The sequence below is a fragment of the Lissotriton vulgaris genome, chromosome 6 (genome assembly GCF_964263255.1).
Source record: "Lissotriton vulgaris chromosome 6, aLisVul1.2, whole genome shotgun sequence".
NCBI lineage: Eukaryota > Metazoa > Chordata > Amphibia > Caudata > Salamandridae > Lissotriton > Lissotriton vulgaris.
The window spans coordinates 1779415069-1779436331 of NC_141694.1; the positions used below are offsets into that span (position 1 = coordinate 1779415069).

Sequence of the window (21263 nt, forward strand, 5' to 3'; positions counted from 1 at the left end):
GAAGATAGCTAGTTAGTTTTTTCTTCAAGTAGGCAGGTCCCGGGGCATGAACTGACTTGTGTACCAAGCAGCAGATCTTAAATTTTACCCTTTTCCTTACTGGCAACCAGTGGAGCTTAGTGAGGGTAGGGGCAGAAGGGGTGCGAGGCGGCAAGTTAAGAGTCAGTCTGGCTGCTGTGTTTTGCAGCACCTGCAACTTTGTCAGTGCTCCTTCATTGATGTTCGCTAGCAGTGCATTCCCATAGTCAAGGCGACTAATTATGAGGCCTTGGATGAGGGGTTTGCGGCAGTCTATGGGAAGCCACCTAAAAATCTTCCTGAGGCTTTTCATGATTCCAAAGCTCGTCTGGACTACCTTGTTGACGTGCAGTGACATAGATAGTGTATCATCTAATAGGATGCCGAGGTTCTTCACAGTTTCCTTGGGCATTGGACACTGCCCTAGCTCGTTTCGCCACCAATCGGCTGACCAAGTCTTCTTTGCCGGGCCAAAGAGCATGATCTCAGTTTTAGCCGTATTCAACATGAGATAATTCTTAGCCATCCAGGTGTTTATGGCTATCATGCAGTTGCTAAATCTGGTTTGGACATCTAGCAAATTATGTCCCCACTTAATCAAGATTTGGGTGTCGTCGGCATAGGATACCGTATCGAACCCAAAGCTTCTAATAATATTTGCTAGAGGAGAGAGGTAAACATTGAAAAGGGTGGGGCTGAGTATTGAGCCCTGGGGGACTCCCTTATCATTCTCCACCATGTCAGATAGGAAAGGGCCTATTTTGACTCTAGATCGTCTGTCCTTGAGATAGCTCTTGATCCAGCTAAGGGCAAGGCCCCCGACACCAATCTCTTCCAGCCTCTCTAAGAGTATGCTGTGGGAGATGGTGTCGAAGGCTGCCGACAAATCGAGCAGGATGAGAATCGCCGATTGCTTGGAATCAAGAGCTAGTCTGATGTTGTCCACTATCTCTACAAGAGCCGTCTCCGTGCTATGGGACGCTCTGAAGCCTGATTGAGATGTATCCAGGATGCCGTTATCCTCTAGAAATTTGGTCATTTGAGCGTTGATGGAAGCTTCCATGATCTTACTAAAAAGTGGAAGCAGGGCGATGGGGCGATAATTTATCGATTGGTTGGGGTCGGCATTGGTTTTTTTCAGGATGGGTTGGATCAAAGCTTCCTTCCAAACGGAGGGGACAGTAGCTTGGCTAAGTGATACATTAAAGATGTTGGTTACGATTGGCACCAGTGCGGGGCCAAGTTTGGTCAGGATCTGAACGGAAGCAACGTCGTTGGGAGAGCCTGATTTAGCTTTATTCAGCCTGATATTTACCTCTTCCTCTGTGATTGGATTGAATTTATTGAGCTTGTAGTCGCAAGGAGAGTTCAGAGGATTGAAGGGTTCATTCTGGATTGCCCGCACCCTGTCAATGGGTTCATTGGGAAAGGTCCTATGGATGGCATCGATTTTATCCTTAAAATATGAGGCAAGTTTGTCTGCCCATTTCTGAGATTCAGGGGTAGATAGTTGGCATTGCAGGGGAGAAGTAAATCCTTTTACTATAGCGTATAGTTCCTTGTGTGAATTACCTGCCTTCCTTATCTTTTCATTGAGATATGTTTTTTTGGCCAGGGCAATGTTATTCATATATCTTTTATGAAGGGATTTATAGAGGGTTTTATTTTCGTTACTCTTGGTCTTCCTCCATCTGCGTTCTGCTACCCTGGCTTCTTGTTTATTTTGCTTTAACTCATCTGTAAACCAGGGAGCTTTATTCGAGGGGCATTTTATTTGTCGTTTAGGCGCTATGATGTCCAGAGCGTTGACTATAGCTCTATCCAAGTCGGAAACAATTTTATCAATGGGGGATTCAGAACCCAAATCAGGTGGAGTAAATATTTCCGCAAACTCGGTGACATTGATGTTTTTCCACGGACGGCAGGATTTTAGGTTCTTGTTGTGAGATGATACCCTTTCATAACTTTGTATTTCGAAATTAATAAGACTGTGGTCAGACCAAAGAATAGGCACTAGATCTATCAGTCTGGATTGTTGGGCGTTGGTACACACTACATCCAGCGTATGTCCAGCTTTATGTGTCGGGCCTGTCTCTAACATCCTTAGATCCAAAGAGTGGAAACTATTTATTAGCTCCACTGAATGAGGATCTTGGGTCAGCTCCAAGTGATAGTTAAAATCTCCCAATAATAGGAAGCTAGAGCTGGTCAAAACATGAGGGGCTATAAGCTGGACCAGCTTGGTAACAAAATTGGCTTTGGCGTCTTGTGGTCGATATACTAGAGCACCTTTCCAAGAGGTATTATTACCAATTTTGAGCAAGAAGATCAGAAACTTGCCTTCCGCTGTCTAGTGTGAGTCAATGATACTAACTTTTAGCCCAGCTTTGTGAATAATCGCAAGCCCTCCACCCCTTTTTACTGTCCTGTAAAGATGGCATATTTTATAATCCTCGGGTAAGGCCAAAGCAATGTCCGGTAGAGATGACTCCTGGAGCCAAGACTCGGTAATGAAAAATAGGTCAGGGGCCTGTTGATCAAGTAGGGCCCAAATTTGGAGGACGTGTTTAGGCAATGAACGTACGTTGCCGTATATGCAGGATAGTTCTGTGTCTGTGATGGAGGTGCTCTGCTTCGAGTCATTTAGGCAAGGTAATGGTACGGTGTTAAAAGATAATAGCTCCGTCCTAGTATAACAGATTCGCTCCATAGCCAATGTAAATGCTAAGGGGAGACGGGATTACCTAAGTGATGGAGTAAGGTTTCGGCGTCTTGCGGCGCTTGTCGGGCGCGGACAGGCGCAGACAGGCAGGGCTATGACTTGAGCGCGACTTCGGCGCGACGCCCGTGCGTCGCTGCGCGAGACCGTTCTGCGCTCCCACTTTTAATCGTGGAAGGGCGGGACTGTGGGCTGGATGCCTAGAGCGCTGACCTCCGTGCAACCGGAAGTAGGACCCCGCCGGGACGGATCGGGCGTCCTGCTGAGGTTAAATGCGGGTAAATACAAGTGCTACTGAATGCTGCCCCACTCTAAGTACACACAAGTAAATATATTTGGCAATGCTGACAATGAGCGCGAAACAAATTATTTAAAAGCAAAAATCAGGATAATAAGTTTTAAAATTTCTACAAGCTACAGAGCTGCCACGCGACTCGAGCAGTCTCTGGGGTGTTCTCTAATCAGCTCGTCCTCTCTGCGCTCCCACTTTTAATCATGGAAGGGCGGGACTGTGGGCTTGATGCCTAGAGCGCTGACCTCCGTGCAACCATTATCATTACAAGCCTGAACTGGGTGGAGGTATTTAGAGGGCCGGTTTTGTTGCTGGTGGCGCCCAGTGCGACGGTCTTTTTTTTGGTCCCTCCCCCCCCCCATGACCTCCACCTCCACAAAGTCCCTCACTGCGCCCCTCACCTCTCCATAGCCCCTCTCTGACAGCCATTTAATTTTTTTAAGCGCTGCTCATGATTCACTCAGACTCGGTTCTGGGATTGCATGGTACATGGTCTTTGCAGAAGGCGCATTAATCGTCTGCACTATTGTATGATCATTTAAAACCGCCACTAGACAAAACTCCACCTCTCTCCCACAAGAGCATTAATCACCAGAATTATATTGACAATGGTATCGTTTCCTGAAAACTGCTGGACACACAAAGAACTCCGCAGCTCATGCTTTAAAAGCCAAAAGTTTTTTATTTTATTGTTTTCTGAAAACTGCTGGACACACAAGGAACAGCAGCTTGTGCTTTTAAAGCCATGAGTTATTTTACAATACAGAGCCCCCTCCTCCTGGATGTCAGCAGCTGGTGTGGCTGCACCGGTCGCAAACCCACCTTAAAGCCGGCGCTGGGTGCATATATTCATCATACATGGTAAATATCATAGCCCCTATGTGATGTATCTGCCACGTGCAGTAAATGGCCCCTCTTCAACAGGAAAACAAGGCATAACATATATGGAATTGCTTTTTAACACTGCAATTGCCCTTTTTCCCCCAGATAAATTTCAGGGGCAAACTGCGAGGATGCGATTACTATCACACAACTCGTAAATCCAATCCCTGTGTCAACACCTTTGCAAAGAGATCAGAATGAAGCCCTAAACTTGTAATGAGGGCCATACTAGACAATATTTATCGCACCTTTTACAAACTCCCATCCCTGTGGTATGAGACTTTATAAAATAAGATCATTATCGCATCCTAAAATAACCATTCGAGATGAGTGCTTTCCGTAAATGAGTATATGTACTCCAAATACTATCTAGTAATTCATGCAACCCTGTGATAGCCTTGGACACGGTCTTGAAGGCCAATATTCTCCAATATTAGCTACCGAGTCCTTTTTGTTTAATATTGAGGTGTGTGCCAATTAATCTTGAAAGCTCGTGCACTATTAAAGACCTTTCATTGCCCAAGACCCTCTCACATTGCTGAGGAATATCCATGTGTTCTAAGTGCAAGAGCTAAAGTTTTGGGAGTGTTAACACCTCTAATTAGGACAATTTTTCCTTATTTTCCAGTTGCTGATTTCTTTGACGATGGATTCCGTAATCCAGCCGAGGCGTATCTCAAGGTGTGCTCCGTGATCGCAGATCCAGCGTTGAATGACAAGAAGCCCGCCAGCGGAAGCCCCGCCCCCAGCAAGAAGCAGCTGGCGGTCTCAGCAGGGGGCACCACGCTGCAGAAGCGCAGTGTCCTGCGGACGGAAGAGGTGAGGTGTCCTATTTATCCTGGATTGTCCTCATGTCTTTCCCAACCATAGGCTGCTTCCTCAGGTCAGTCTCAAAGTGTATAGACAGGAAAAAGAGAGAGTTTTCCCTAATCAACCCAGAAAGGACTGGGAAATATTGTGACAAAAACAAGATTCCTTTCTGTGTATTCTAATTTAGATCTCAGGTATAGCTTGTAAACAGAGACACCTTCCTTGAAAACTATTCTGTCCCCAACTACTCATATACTTGTACACAAATCAAAACATAACATAAAATATATCAAAACAGTATTTATTAAAAAGAGGTTTAATCAAATGACTTAATATGAACAATTTCTTACACATAAAAATTCATACATATATATTCATAAGTCACAACAAATGATACTCAATACATAAATATACAATAATCAATTAAAAAGCCAGTTTTGTTGACGCGTTTCGGTGCTTTGATGATTGATTTGTGTACAAGTATATGAGTAGTTGGGGACAGAATAGTTCTCAAAGTGTATAGAGACTGTTGCTGCAAGCCCAACTGCATGTTCTATGAATCAGAGCAATTTGAGAAGGATAAATTATGTTTTCATTCCCTTTCTTTCAATAGGAGGACCAGGGGATCAGATTGAAGGTTCTCTAGTATTTTGCAGGTCTCGGGATGTTCTTGCCTTCACTCACCAAGGTAGTGCACCAACATGGTCAGTCTTTTGTGCCTTGAGTTCAGGTGGTGGTGATGGGGAAATCATCTAGCTGTGGTCATGGAATGATGCACCTAGACGTGAGACAGGAGTTAATGCAGGGTGATTTACACACAGATGATTCAGATTAACCCATCACTCGTTCACTCTTGCACAAGGTTGTGCTGTTGTCAATTGCACTGTACTTGCATTTAAGGTCTGAGGTGTTCACCTACGACAGTGCATGAAGCGGTGAGTGAGTATCAACCCATAGACATAATGGACACTAAGCATAAGGGCCTGAGGGTTATTTATTTATTTTGAGTTTTTATAGAGCCCAAATTTGACCAGTTACGGTATCAGACTGCTTTACAGGAATCAGCAGTAGCAAACATCAGACTTGGCGGGGCTGGATACATAGGGGATAAAAGCAAAAGCAGTCACATTTACATTAACATTTTACGAGAAACAAAAGTCCCTCGGTCCATGGAGGGAAGCCCGGAGGTTCCGGGTGGATAGTGACAGGGTACTCCAGGGGGATTCCTTAGACAGAAGTAGAACAAGGTCTCTGGAAGAATAGAAGGCAAAAAAATTAAGCGAGGAATTTGCCCATTAGGAAGGTTTTGGCATCCTTTTTGAAGCGAGCCAGAGAAGGGATTCTTCTAATGGCGGGCAAGAGTGAGTTCCATATTCTCGGTACGGCCCCAGAGAAGGCCCAATTGCATGTTTTCTTATTCCAAAAGCGTGCAGATTGGAGCAAGAAGTCTCTGGTGGATCGGGAGTTTCTGGTTCCTACGGATATCACAAGTTTCTGGGCAAGATATGCAGGGGAGTTTGAGTATAATGCCTTGTGCGTGATACATGCCACTTTGAGTTGGATTCTGGCCTGTAGAGGAAGCCAGTTCAGAGCTTTCAGATGTGATGACATATGATCGAATTTCCTTGAGCCTGTTAGTAGTCTGGCGGCTGCGTTGAGGCAGGCTCGTAAAGGTGCCAGGGAGACCTTGGGTAGACCAGAGAGGGTAGAGCAGCCATATTCGAGTCTATCGATGACTGGTGACTGGACTGCCATTTTTAGGTCAGGAGTGTCAAGGAAGGGTTTCAGTTTCCTTAGGTAGCTCAGGTGGAATCTGGGTGATTTTGCCATTGAATGCATGTAGTTCCGCATGCTCAGGTTACAGTCCAGAGTTATTTCAAGTTATTTGGCAGAGTCCACGATGGTCGGAGAGCAGTTTAAGGCTGTGATGACCTTAATGCATAACTGAAGCTTTGGGTTGGTTTTGGGTGGGGAAAATAGTAGAAATTCTGTCCTCTTTGCGTTGAGTTTGAGTTGGTTGAAGGAGAGCCATTGGACAGTCAGTTTCAAGGCTTCATTCAGGGAAAGAATATCCTAGAGGGAGGAGATTTGATGTAGATTTGGGTGTCATCAGCGCACATATGATAGGAGATATTTGCGGTGTGCAGCACTTCAGCAAGCGGTTCGAGATAGAGGTTGAAGAGGGTTGGGGACAGAGTTGTACCTTGGGGGACTCCAACCGTGACCCGAGAGGGAGCAGACAGGTTGCAGTTCAATTCATGAAGCTTTATTCGGTACGTGTAAATGATCATAAAAGCACAAAGCATAAATGACAAATACAGCAGTTCATAAAAAATGTACAAGTAATATTAACAGTCGTAATTCATTAAAAACACATACTTTTCCTGGAATTGATGCAATGATTAAAAAGCGTTGCAGTATAAAAACAGATGTCTGCAGATTGTAGATTTAAAATTAAGTTCATAGCCTGCTTAACTGTGCGTACACCATATTTAACAAACATAGGTTTCAGAAAGGTAGTACGAAAGTTCATGTACAGTTTACAGAACAGCAAAAAGTGCAAAGTGCTCAGGATAGACACGTTATCACACATACATGGCCCAGTCGGGTGTTTCTTGATATTCGGGTGGGCCACTAAATAGTGCGCCATACCAAATCTAAGTCTAGTAAGCACAAATTTATGTGAAGGCATAGTCACCAAGGTTAAATAAATAGGAAGACCTTCCACAGAGCTGTATCTATTGTAAAACATGACAGTGGACATGGATCCAGAGGCTAATGCCCGCTTCCTCTCCGTAAATGCCAGAAATTTGCCTTTCAACTCAGCTTTAGGAATCCTAGATGCTGCACTGGGTTCGGTTAAAATATTCAAATTAAATATGTCTGAAAAACAAACAACAACATATTTAACCCTGGGTATCTCAAGGTCTTTATCCAATGATAAACAATCCTCGATTATAGATCTGTTAAATGACTTCTCATCCTTAAGCCAAATAGAGCGCCAGATCATTAGTGGCCTAAGCGATAACAGATCAATTAAATAGTTGATAGCTAATTCTCGATGGATTAGTTCGGTGGGAGCGGAGGTTGGTAAAGACAGGAGCTTTTTTAGGAAAGAATTTTCCTCCAGCTGCAGATTATAATTGCAACTGTGGCCCCATACTCCCGCCCCATACATTGCTATGGTGACACATCTAGCCTGATAAATCTTGAGCATATCCCTGGTACGTCGATCCCCGACCTTCGCAGCAAATCTAAAAACACCATGGACATTCTTTGCCATTTTATTCCGAATATTATTAAATTCGTTGGTCCATTTCCTGTCCTTGGAGAAGGTTATACCAAGGTAACAAAATTTGTCAACCTGCTGCACCTTTTCACTGTCAATATAGAAAACATTAAAAAATTTACTTTTAGCCCCACAGGTCATTGTGTGTGTTTTCCCTTTATTAATGACTAGTTTTCTATCCTTAATAAAGGAAGAAGAACTGTCCATTAGTCGCTGTAATCCCACAGGGGTTCTGGAAAGCAAAACAGCGTCATCGGCGTACAATAACACCGGCACCGGGGCACCTTTAATCTGGGGAGCGTCTGCACTAACTTTTTTTAAGATAGCATCAACTCCATTAATAAATAATATAAAAAGAAGGGGGGCCAGAACACAGCCCTGCCTGATTCCTCTTTTAACACTAAATTTTGGGGTGCATTCTCCTCTAGTTCCAAAGCGCACGCTAGTTTGCAATTTCTCATACAACCTTGCGAGAAAGAAAATTATGCCATCAGGAGCTCCTAACTTCAACAGGGTTGGCCATAAGATAGAGTGGTCTACCATATCGAAAGCACTACTCAGGTCTGCAAAACAGAGGTAGAGTGAGCCAGGTTTAGCTTCAGTATATTTCCCGATCAGTAAATCAAGATTGATGCACTGGTCGCGTGTGCCCCGACCCTTCCTAAATCCATACTGGGTGTCAGCCAGAATGCCCTCCTGCTCGACCCACTCCTCTAGTCTAACGAGCATGACTCTGCTCATGATCTTTACTGAGGAGTCAAGGAGAGGAATGGGGTGGTAATTTTTGGCATCAGACCTACTTCCCTTTTTGTAAATCGGCACTACTATAGATTCTCCCCAGGTTGCAGGGTCCTCAGTACTCATGGCTGCATTAAAAACAGTGGCCAAAAGAGGTCCCCAAATCTCTGGTGCCGCTTTGTACACATCGATGGGCACCCCATGTGGGCCCTGGGCTTTCCCTCCCTTACTAGCACGTATGCCGCGTTCAACCTCACTTACCGAGATATCCAACGGCAAGACAGCCCATCCATTGGGGTCAATGTCTACAGTTCTATTAGAATCAAAGATGTTAGAGAAATGGACTATCCATCCATCACTTGATACATTAGAGGTTAGCTCAGGTGTCCTTTCTCCCTTAAGGAAAGAAGAGTTAACCGTGGCCCAAAACAAAGTACTATTCGATAACTCTGCTGCTTGATTGAGGGAGTCCCACGCCTGCTGCTGTAACTCGCTCTTCCTCTGTTTTAGTGCACATTTATATTCAAATCTTAGTTTGATGATTAGGTTATTGTCCCTGGGCTTTTTTGTTAGGGCCTGTTTCAGATCAGTTAGTGTGGCGGTACAGTGATGATCGAACCAGCCCAGTCCATTTCTACACTCCCCGCTACTGCGTTCGGTGAACGTGGCATCAATAGATTTATTAATATCATGGAAAGAGGATAAAACCTTCTTATGATCAGATCTGTTTCCCAGGATGGAGACAATGTCCTCCAGACTCTCCTTGACAATAGAGCTGATTAATTCATGGGCCCTGTCTCCTACCCATCTTAATCTAACACCATTGGTCTTGTGGGGTTCTATGTTGGTGATTGTAATACCTACTTTGACTGAACTACCAACCCAAAAAGTAGTGTCCAGAATAATACAATTGTGGTCACTTAATGAAGTTACATCAATTCTAGGGGGAGCACAGCAAGAAATAATATTAGAAGAGACAATCACATGAACAATTACAGAACTGGTATGCCAATTTTTAAAGGTGGAGATAGATAGACCATTTACATCTTTACTATACTCAGAGATTTCCAGGTCATAGCAGCCCATGAGCTTATGCAATGCTTCCCCATAGCTGTTATGCCCGAAATGCAGGTCGTCCCATCCGGCATTATTAGTGACCCCACAGACTTTTAGTGATGACAGTTCGCATAAAGCGATGTTAAAATCCCCTACCCAAATAAAATCAAATAAAACATTCACTTCCAAACATAAATTTTCGATGGCACCTGCCAGGTCTGTTACTACTTTAGCCCTGGTGTTATCAAAAATATTGTTATAATAATTAATCAATAGGATATTGCGGTCTTTGTCCTCAGTAAGCCAGAGAATCTGCACGTGGTCGCCCACAGTTATATACTTTCTAACCACAATTGGACGAAGAATCATTACTAATATCAATAAACCACCTTTAGCTCTTCCTGGTCCCACACCTTGCGCTGGTAGGTTATAGGACACAAATCCCTCATAACTGACCTCATCCCTGCACCATGTTTCTTGGAAACAAAGAATGTCATAGGTATTAATAGAATTAAGCCAACCCAAGTCATTCCCCTTGGATTTTAATCCTGCCACATTCCAACTGACAATCGTAGTCCCTTTACCACTTGTACCAACACTATCAGGCATCATACAATGATTTTGACCCTCACCCTCAATCTGGTTTCTATTACTTGTGTCCCCACACTCCTTGATCACACTTGAATCAGCCACCAGTATTGACTCAAATGTGGAATTTAACTCGAATGCCACCATATTATCTTCTATATCATCCCAACGGGGACTAGTGGCCTCCAGGGGATGGGGCTGACCTTCCTGTTTGAGTCAGTCATTTACATCCAAAGAATTCAGAGCCTGGAAACGATTTTGCATAGTAATATCAAAAAGAGGCCTATGAATGGGAGGATAGGGTCTGCTTTTTTTTACTATCATAAGAGGTAGTGTTAAGGTGGCTATATGAGAAGCCAAGTGACCGGGCACACACATTATTGTCAGTGGTCGGTAGGGAGGCAGCTCTAAGAAGTACGGTGGCAGCATGTTGCGGGTGTTTGAAATTTACAATGACACAATCTCCCCTACAACTCTTCCCAGAACTGCCTATCCAGTTGACCCTTCTGGTAGTTAAAACTTGGTCAGAAAATGCAGTCGGAAAACCACATTGTCTATGCAACCAAGAAACCGTTTTATTTTTTAAAGATTCGTGTGTTTCTTGATTGCTAACGGTTTCAGGAGCTGGTACATTAGTTAAAACTACCACATATGGTGCACAATCAGGGGTAGGTTAATAGAGCGCCTTTGCCTAACTTCAGTCCACCCTACCGTGCTCTCTGCTGGTGTTACAACCGGTTTATCTTTACCGACTATTGGGGGGGTATCTGTACAGCTGTCTTACTAGCACATGCACCTGCCCCACCTCCAAGAAGAGCTTCTTGATTAACGTCACTACTCTTGGTAGGAACCATTAAACTACTCACCTCACCAATATACTTGTTCAGAACACCTCTTGATCTATTTACCTCCGCAGACATCCGGTCGAGTTTGGCCACTAGAGGTTTGATTATACCTTTTATCTTTGAATCAATGAGACTGACTAGATGATTAAATTGTTCAGTATCCAATTTTACAGCGCCATCTTTGGCCATGGTATCATCGTCCTCAACTATATTATTGGGGCGGATAACTGCTCTTTTCCTGGTGTTTCGAGTACCCTCACGTTTGGTCTGAATTATCCTGCATGCTGGGAGCAGGGGTCGGAGAACGCTGTACTGTGGTGTCTATAGAGTCATCCAACTCGGCTTGGGTGGAAGTGGACTGCTCAGGCACTTCCTTGACTGATATGTCCAGGTTATTATGGTTACAGCTATCATCAAGCGCCAGTGGAACAGGGGAAATACGCAGGGTATGGGACAGGGGAGGACTACTTAGTCCTAACGACATTCGCCTTTCACTATTAATTTTGCTAACAACCTTGACTAAGTAGTTATCCAAAGTGGCCGACACTAATGGAGCCTTCTGTTTAGACATAGTTGATAAACTAGATAAAACAAATCAAGTTAAAAATAATACCATGAAGCTACCATGAATTACACAATTTAAAAGTAAGCCACCACCTAGTGGTGTAGATCTTTAAAAGGAGCACAATGCTTATACATAAGCCAGATAAATTGCAATGTCTCACGGTATGAAGTAGGGGACTCGTCAGCGTCCAAAGTCTATGGCCCAGTCCAGCCTCGTTCTGCCCCGGACTGCCACAGACTGCCCCTCCCCTGTCCTGGGCTTCTCCCGGGCTTGTCCTGCGGTGCGGGAGGTGTTCCCTCCGCTTAAGGCACACCAATGAGCTCACTCCCGCGCCGGTTGCAGGGGCAGCTGGGAGTTGGAGTTTTAGCCCGGCCGTTGCCCTCACGGCGCTTGGGGCTCGCTGGTAATAGCTGGTAGGCATAGTGACAGGACTAGGCAGGAGCCGCAGGAGCCGTTGCCCTCACGGCGTGTCCTCTTCACAATCAGGTAGGGCCCCCACTGCAGCAAGGCTAATAGATGCTCAATAGAATTTAAATAGAATTTAAAACCTTAAATGTCTTTTGAGTCTCCGAGTCTTTAAGTCCATTAATCCTTCCCAACTAGGGGATCAAGCCAAAGAAGAACAGACGCAGATCACAGCAGCAGCAGCGACAGAGTTAGCGCCTTGTGCAAACAGACAGCCTCCCTTCAGCTCCAGTGCTTTGCGCACACCGTGTACCTTCAGCGGCAGCACGCGAACAACTAACAACAGGAATGGGGGAGTAACCGCTAGTGACCGCAAGCATCGGCTGTAGTAGTTTTTTCCCATCTCACCTCGAGCGTTTTCGGCTCTTTCGGTGCTTCCTCCGGATCTCACAGCCTTCTGCTTCCCGGCATTCAGAGGCTGGAGAGGGGTCGGAAAACCAGTTCCGCTGATTCAGCACTCATCGGTCTTCAACAGTCTTTCCGCTGTTCTCCCAGCACGAGAGTGACCAGCACGCGAGCGGCCATGACCGAGGGGCGGGGCTTAGTGGCAGGTTGCAATTAGTTAGGAATCTCTGAGACCGGTTATGTAGGAAGGATCTAAACCAATCCAGAGCCATTCATTCCCATCAGTTTGAGGCGTTCAAGTAATTTCTCATGGTTGACTGTGTCGAAGGCCGATGATAGATCTAGGAGGATTAGGAGACAGATTTTGCCTTGGTCAAGGGTTTGAAGGGCATCATCCACGATGTGGAGAATGGTGGTTTCCGTGCTGTGCCCGGGCCTGAAACCAGATTGGAAGTCATCTAGAAGGTGGACGTTGGTGATGTGTTTGTTCAGCTGTTGTTGCACACACTTCTCCAGAACTTTAGCTAAGAGTGGGATGTTAGAAATAGGTCTAAAGTTTTCAGGGGAGGCAGGTTCAAGCGCAGTTTTTCTTAGGATGGGTAGGATTTGGCCGGCTTTCAGAGAGTCGGGTATCGATCCTAAGCATGGGCGAATTTTGCAAATCTGGCGTTCGCAAATTTGCGTATTTGTGAATTCGCAATCCGCAAAATCCACGAACTCTCGCGAATTTGCAGATTTTTTATTTTTGTGTTCGCAAGGGTTTTTGCCAGTTCGCGAGGGTTTTGTACCAGTTCGCAATTGTGAACTTACTTGTCGGCTCGCAACGGTCGCGACTTTGTTGTTTCTACGTCTGGTTCATCATCAAAGGTTCACAGCACCCTCTGTTTCACCACTGCTATCCTCTGGTTCACCCATGCCACTCTCTGGTACAACACTGCCACCCTCTGATTCATCACTGTAGATTATGGGGGGGAAAAGCAAGCACACCTGCCCTGCTTCAACTGACATGAATTAATTTGGGGTTGATTAATGTGTCACTGAATTTAAACTTCCTGTCTGGCACCTGCTTCCTTATCTGCAATTTGCTTTCTGTTGCAGTGCAATTTTTTTTCCCAGGACCTTTGTGGCCTACTTGTAGCTATTCTATGAAAATGCTGCGAGGGTCAGAGCAGGGTCATAGAATAGTTGCAAGTAGGCAACTGAACTCTGGAGGGGCCCCTCAGGAAGCACTACAGGCAATGGTTACTAATGATGAGTTTGAACTTTTGCACCTGCTGAGTGCTTTCAGTTTTGCAAAACTTGTTTTTCTGTGGGGCACTTCCTTCCTCCCCCCCCCCCATGAATAGTTGCAAGTAGGCAACTGAACTCTGGAGGGGCCCCTCAGGAAGCACTACAGGGAATGGTTACTAATGATGAGTTTGAACTTTTGCACCTGCTGAGTGCTTTCAGTTTTGCAAAACTTGTTTTTCTGTGGGGCACTTCCTTCGTCACACCTCCCCCCCAAAATGGACTCCTTGCAAAAAAAAGTGCAGGCAAATGTCAACCTGAGGAGTTATTCTGATAAAAATCATAATTTTCAGAAGGTTTATGCTGCTCGCTGGTGGATTTCTTGTGCAGAATTGCAAATTTTGTAATTTTGCGAGTGCGAGATTGTTGCTGCCCGCCGCATCTACATGTTCGCAATTGCGAACTCTCGCGATGCGTCGCCAAACTCCTGCGGGATCCCGCAGCAAGATCCAAAATGGCGCAGCACTCGCAAAATATCGAGAAAAACAACTCGGCAAACGCTGAATGACGGTAAGTGAACGCCGCACGCCGCAATATTGTATCACCAAGCAAAGAAATCCGCTGCGTGCGAATTTGCGGATTTTCGGTAAATTCGCGAGAGTTCGCGGATTGCGAATTTACTGAAAATCTGCAAAATCCGCGAGCGGAACGGATTTTCCGCCCATGCCTTAATCTATCCCTGAATTAGGGAGACGTTAAATATTGCAGTCCAGATAGGGATGATGGATTGGGTGGCGGCAGCTAGGCAGTTAGGGGGGAATGGGTCATTAAAGTTGTTGTTCCATTTTAAGGTGGATAGGATTTTTGAGATGGTGTGTTCGTCATGGATTTGGAAGTTGGTCCAGTGCGCTTGGCTTTTGGGGGATGCCTGTGGAGGCGGCTCGGAGAGAGGAGGCAGATCTGGAATGGGTTGAGAGCAGGTAGTGGATCTCAGCTGATTATCTAAGGCTGTGATTTTGTCAGAGAAGTATGAGGAGAATTCCTCAGATGATATTAGTGACTTGGGGTTTTCTTTTGCTGGTTTGGCCAGTTTGTTGGATTGGTGTTTGACCAGTTCGAAGAGTTTTCAGAGTCTGTTCTTGGAGTTCCCCAACTCAGACCTGAAGAATTCTTTTTTGCGTTAAGAATGTTCCTGTTGTAGGCATTTCTTGCCTGGCGGAGAAGTTTTAAATGTGCGGCTGAGGGGTGCTGTCTCCAGATTCTTTCGGACTGCCAGAGGGATTTCCTCTCGCTGTTGAGAAACCCATTGAACCAGGAGTTTCTGTCTTTGATTTGGGTTCTTTTTCCTTTTAGTGGGGCAAGGTCATCAAGAATGTTAGTTATATTCGCAGAGTAATGATCGTGAGGTTACTGGCCGTTGTGATATGGAGGGGGGGAGGTCAGACTTGCAACGAGCTGCCAATTCCCTGGGATCAAGTTTCTTGGTGTCTCTAACCAAGTGTTTAGGGATCATCTGTTGCTGTGTCCTAGTCTTGTGGGTGTGGGTGCTGGGTAATAGGAAGGTGATGGCGTTGTGTTCCGACCGGTCACTAGGGTCTATAGCGACAAACCTGACTGTAGATTCCTTAGCGATGATCCAGTCTAGAGTGGCGCCTTTCGTGTGTGTCGGGAGTGAGCAGGCTTGGGTTAGGGCTTGGTCAGCCAGGACATTTTTGATGGCGTTGACATGATGATCCTTGGAGTCGTTCCAGTGCAGGTTGAAGTCGCCCAGGAAAATGTCTTTAGAGTTGTAGGAAACCTTGGCTGTGATGATTTCCATGCGGTGGTCGGTGAAGGATTCATTTGTGCCTGGGGGTGGTAAAAGATGTGCTGATTGTACACTTGGGTGTTGTTGCTGCATATAGAAAGTGCAAGGTATTCACAGGAGTCTGTGGTATCGGTGAAGAGTTCCGTAATGAGGAGGTTAGAGCAGTGAATACAGGCAATGCCTCCCCCTTTTTTGCAAGATTGCCTGTCCAGCCTTGCAATGTTGAAGTTGGGAGGTACTAGGAGGTCCAAGCATGGAGATGAGGATTCGTTGAGCCACAATTCGGTCAGGATTGCTAAATCAAAGTTTTGGCTCAGTATGAGGTCTGTGATATCGGCGGCATGCTCAACTGCAGACCAGCAATTAATTAGGAGACCAGACAGAGGGGGGTCAGAGGGAGTTTTGTGCGAAGGGACGGACAGGGGTACTGACGCTAGGTTGCTGGCAACCAGACTTCTGATGTGGAGGGTAACCGATCTGTTTTTTTTTATTATTGGTTCACCCAGGAGCAGTGATGGTGTGATCCAGTAAGTGAAATTGAGCCAAGGGATGATGAGATGGGTCTGTATAAGAACGGCTGAGGATAAACTCACAGGCATGAGCTATAGAGAGTCACCTGTACTATATGCTATGAAGAGAATGACTAGGAGCAGCACAGAAGCAATGAAAGCGCACCCCAGGGATGCAGATAACATTAGAAACCAAAGTGAGAAGGGGTCCAACAGTGACTGTGGAGGGAATACCGTTCATTCTCGGTTCAAAGACATATGGGAGGCTGGAAGTGAATCAGGCAATGTTCATGACCCAAGGCCTTACTCAGCCCTAACAAGGCAAAGAGGCTAGACGCCACAGGGAGACACTCTTGACTTCTCTAGCCTTCAAGCGGGTGCCTGGGCTGGATGCCTTGGAAGGAGATGTTAAAACTGTAAGGAGGAGGGCAAAGTGAGAAGAGAAGTGAAGAATTACAGAGGGTGCAGAGAGACAAAGAGAGAGGAAACAAGATGTAGAGTAAGACAGAGGAGGACCATTGTGAGGTGATGTGAACTACTACCCTAAAAAAAAACAGAAAGCCTAGAAAAAAAACAACAACATTTTTTTTTGACTCAGTTAAGGGCTTGGTATCAAATACAGGTGGCGGTAAACATGGGGTTGACTTCTGTTTTGTGTGTTTCTGATCATTCTAAGATGGTGCAGGGCAAGAAGAGCCGGGCTTTACAGAGACTTTAAACATGTTGAGTCTTTGATGCCTTCTATTATGGTACGAGTTTACAATATGAAAGAGGGTTTCAGTAGCGAACAAAGGGAAGACGTAAGAGTGTTATCACTAGCTAAACTAAAACGGAAAAGGCAACAGATCAGAGGACGCCAATAGGAAAACCTTCAGGGGTAGACATAATAGTCATTTGACCGACCCCAGGTAAGCTAACTAAAGCAATTTGGTATTTCCTGGAACGACCAGACTGCAAATCCAACTGTTTTTTTTTTTTTAAATAATGGTGGCAAACCATTTGCCAGGATGTTGAACATCTGTAGCAGTGACACCTTGTATCTCTATTTATACAGGCATCGGAAGGGCAGATTCCAAGTTCATTCAAGGTCAAACACAGGCCATGCATTGTAAAAAAAGGCATGAGGTATATTGGGAAACACATTGCAAGAGGCAGAGGGGACATTTTCTTTGACAAGAGAGTTGTAGAGGGAGTGTTATGTCAAGAAAGCTGTTAGTGGTGTTATTGTTTTAGTAGATTGGCCGAATCTGAGGAAATATTTTGAGGACAACTATCACATGGTCCTTTAGGGTATGAAGGTCAGATGTCTGATAATGATTGTCATGCAACAACATGATCAAAAATAGAGGGGTAATGGATGGGAGAAAAATGTAGGGTGGCCACATGTTGCAACCGATGGGGTTACTCCAAAAAGTAGTCAGAGAACAAAGCATGTCTGAAAAATTCACAATTGGACTAGGAGGAGAGTAGATGGGAATACGAAGGAGTAATGTCATTGGAAATAACACAGACTTTAGAGAGTACCTGACCCCAACACTACTAGCAGTATTAAAGAGCAGCTCAGTGAAGTTTCAGGTTGGAGTGTGATCCAGCGCCCCTACAGAAAATCTGTCTCAACAACACTACCCAACACCATGATACTCACCATTAATCATAAACTCTTCACAAGGCCCATAAATAACTGAGACAAATATTGGGCAACTGAATCATGTGACCTAATTAATCGGAACTATTCACAAACTATTTACACATTATATACAACTGCAGTTTATTATCATCATGTTTATGAAAATATAACGGAAACATTTAATTAAGTCACTTAGGTAAATGGATCAACTGATGGTAACTAGACTAAGAATAAACAAGACCAGCTTGTCATTTCAAAATCTAATTTATTAACTTTATTATCAAACAAAGAGCATTTTAGAATTAGAAATCTTTTTATTAGCAAATTGAAAGCATCTTTTATTCAAGGTAAAGGCATATTAGACTGACATTTCAAAACAGATCAGCTTGTAAAGAATTACGGCAGCAAAGGTCTCATTCCCTAAATTCTATTTCCCTGACTAAACTCATTTAAACCTAAAAGGAAAAGTCATTAGTTCAGCTATCCTTACGTGAGTCAAAAGTCCGACAGCACTTCACGCCCTTCAGGAATCAGGAACGAGCCAGCAGGCCCTCCTTCCAAGGGGCCAGGTTTTATACCTTTTCTCTATCTAAAACTTACTAATTCACACTAAAAGAATACTTTTTCCCCGCCATTCAGCATTTCCATTGGCTGACAGCCGTCAGTCCATATGATATCATAACCTTTTCAATCCAAACTTGTGCCTTTCTAAAACGTCTTTGTCCTTTATTCACAAGCGACATTAGCTTCCGAGGATTTTGCAACATCTTATTAAATAACAGTTCGCTGCTTCCTCAGCTTGGCTGTTCTGCCGCTTCCTGTTCTTGAAGTTATTCAACTCAGAGCACATCTTGCACAGTTCCATTTATTTATTTTCTGATGAACGTAAATGTGGCAAACTTTTCCACTTTCTTAGCTGTGCTCAGCTCATTGCGACATGATTCCAAACACCCATTTGAAAAGCTAGTCCTCAGGCCTTTTTCTTGAAGGCTAGTATTCAAACAAACAAACACAAAACATTAATTAATTTTGAATAATGAAAATCATTCTGTTACCCACCCCCTTTACTAATGTTAACCCATTAGTTTATGTTATCTAGCTTAAAGCACATGAATGCAGCTTTTTATTTGCCATTCTTCTTTTTAGGCCAACAGGATTCTCCACGAACCTTTTGCCACATATAAGACACGACATAGACAAAAGCACATTTAAAATAGGCACATGCCATTAATTAAACAGCCGCAAATAATGTTGACAAAACAAATAGACAAGGTTAGTTCATTATTTTTCAACGTACTCCTAAATGCAACAAAGAGCACATAATGTTAAACCCATATGTCGTGTATGCATTTTAATCTAGGTTGATTAGTACATTTTCGTGCATAAACTCATTAATATGATTAATTATTATGGAAGTTTAACTTCGCGAGTCAAAATATAATTCATTTCTGAAACTCGCTTCATCAACTGCTACTGGTGTGCCCAATGCCTTTTCTTAATTCCATGTGTCTTTACGGGCAATACACTTAGAAGATTAACAAATAACATGTATGAGGTCTGTGGTTGTAGCTCAATTTATCACATATATTCAGTCCTCACATGAGTGGGATCTAAATCAGGATTTAGTGGGTTCAGTCTTCCTACAACTTGGATACGACATTAATGGACCATTTTTGCAGTGTGGGTTAATACCAAGTGCGACAAATTTGCCTAAAAGGGTCAATGGGACAAACCTTAAATTCTCTGGAAAAGTATATGATTGAATCCACAATTGATTCAACACATTTCCAGGCAAGTGAAGACGATGACTTAAAACGTATTCATGTGAGTGTATAAGTGAGTAACAGATCTCTCTAAAACTGCATTGATTGCTTTGTGTAACCAATAATATTCTGTTCCACTATGAGGACATGTTCTCATCTATACCATAATGCGTAAATGTAGACTGCTCAGACGTACTTTGACACACTAGACCTCCGTACACCAGAACAACTTTTATTTTAATGTTTTGCAACGTTAACCTTTTTTGTATATTTTGTAATTTTTGTTTTATAGCTGCAATCTGTATAGCATCTCGTTGACTGGATTAAAACATGTTCCGATGTTGAGCATGTGCTGTCAAAATGACTCATATTAATAATGTCAACTCTTATTCTGAATGCCCCCACTTTTGATGTGATCATTACATTAACTAAATGTATTGAGCTATGTCGAGCAACAGCAGTGCTAGTCGCGCCTTGACACCAACATTGCTCAATGTAGAGCTTTCTTTCTATATTGTTGTTCTTGAATCGACAAAATGTGTTTTCTTTTTCCCCGAAGTGTTCCTGTCGGTACTCATACACATACCTAAAGTGTGTACTTTATGCGTTCCACAGGATGACGACTACCGACTTTGTCATGCTTTTGCACAATTCGTTCCTAAAGTGTTTAGAACATAAACAGATACAATGATGGGGACTTTACACAATGGTATTCAAACCACGGTAAAAGTACTCTGTTTTTTAAAATTGCACAACATGGTCCAGGCGCCGCCTCTGCCTGAAGCACTCTGATGTTGATAAAAATAGTGTGCACAAAAAAAAAGTCTGTATGCATAAAACAGATGCACAGGCATTTTTCCATAACAGAGGTTCTTAAGCCCATACTTCTATCAGCTAAAGAGTGTTAACACACTGAACAGAGTAGAAAAAAGGGAAAAAAAACTACACGTACTACCGTCCACACCAATGCTCTGGAGGAAGACGTGGCAATACCAGGGACGTAGCAAAAAGTTTAAAATACCCCCCACTTTGAATTAAAGCTCTGATGGCACCAAGCAAGTAAAGCCAGTGAGCCCAATGCTCAGTAGAAGAAATTCCTCATCTGGTCCATCCAAGCGTTTATTCATTCATCCTTTCACACTTCCATTTACCCCTGCTATTCACTACTTCACCTTTATATTCTGTCATCTATTCATGCTTTTATCCATCATCAATCTTTTCCCATTCCATCCATCCACTCTGCGGTCCATTCGGCCAAATATTCACCCACTCTGGCATCCATGCTACCTCATTTCCATTCATCCAATTTGCCATCTATACATCCATCCATCCATCCACTGTGCCATTCATCCATGCAATCATTTTTCCATCCATACATCCATCCATCCATCCATCCATATTGCCATCCATCCATACACTCTGCCCTCCATCAGTCCATCCATCGATCCGGCATCCACCTTGCAATGCATGATCAATCCACTGTGCCATCTACCCATCCATCCATCCCATCCACTATACAATCCATTCACCCACTCATCCAGACCTTTAAACCGCCATCTTTTCAACTGTACATCAACTTATCCCCCTATCCATCCCTTTACTCTGCCATTATTTCACCTGCTCATGCACCTATCCATCCACCCATCATCCATCAATTCACTTTTCCATTCATCATCCAGTGATCGATCCATCGATCCACTTTGCCACCCTCCTATGCA

The 21263-nt window shown here is 43.9% G+C and overlaps 1 protein-coding gene across 1 annotated transcript in view; it reads left to right on the plus strand.

Annotated features, from left to right (window-relative positions):
- Positions 1-21263, plus strand: part of LOC147709472 (brain and acute leukemia cytoplasmic protein-like) — a 462876-nt gene that overhangs the window by 423739 nt on the left and 17874 nt on the right. The window contains exon 3 of the mRNA XM_086925496.1: positions 4540-4730. Coding sequence (XP_086781622.1) covers positions 4540-4730 — 191 coding nt within the window. The remainder of the gene's footprint in view (positions 1-4539; positions 4731-21263) is intronic.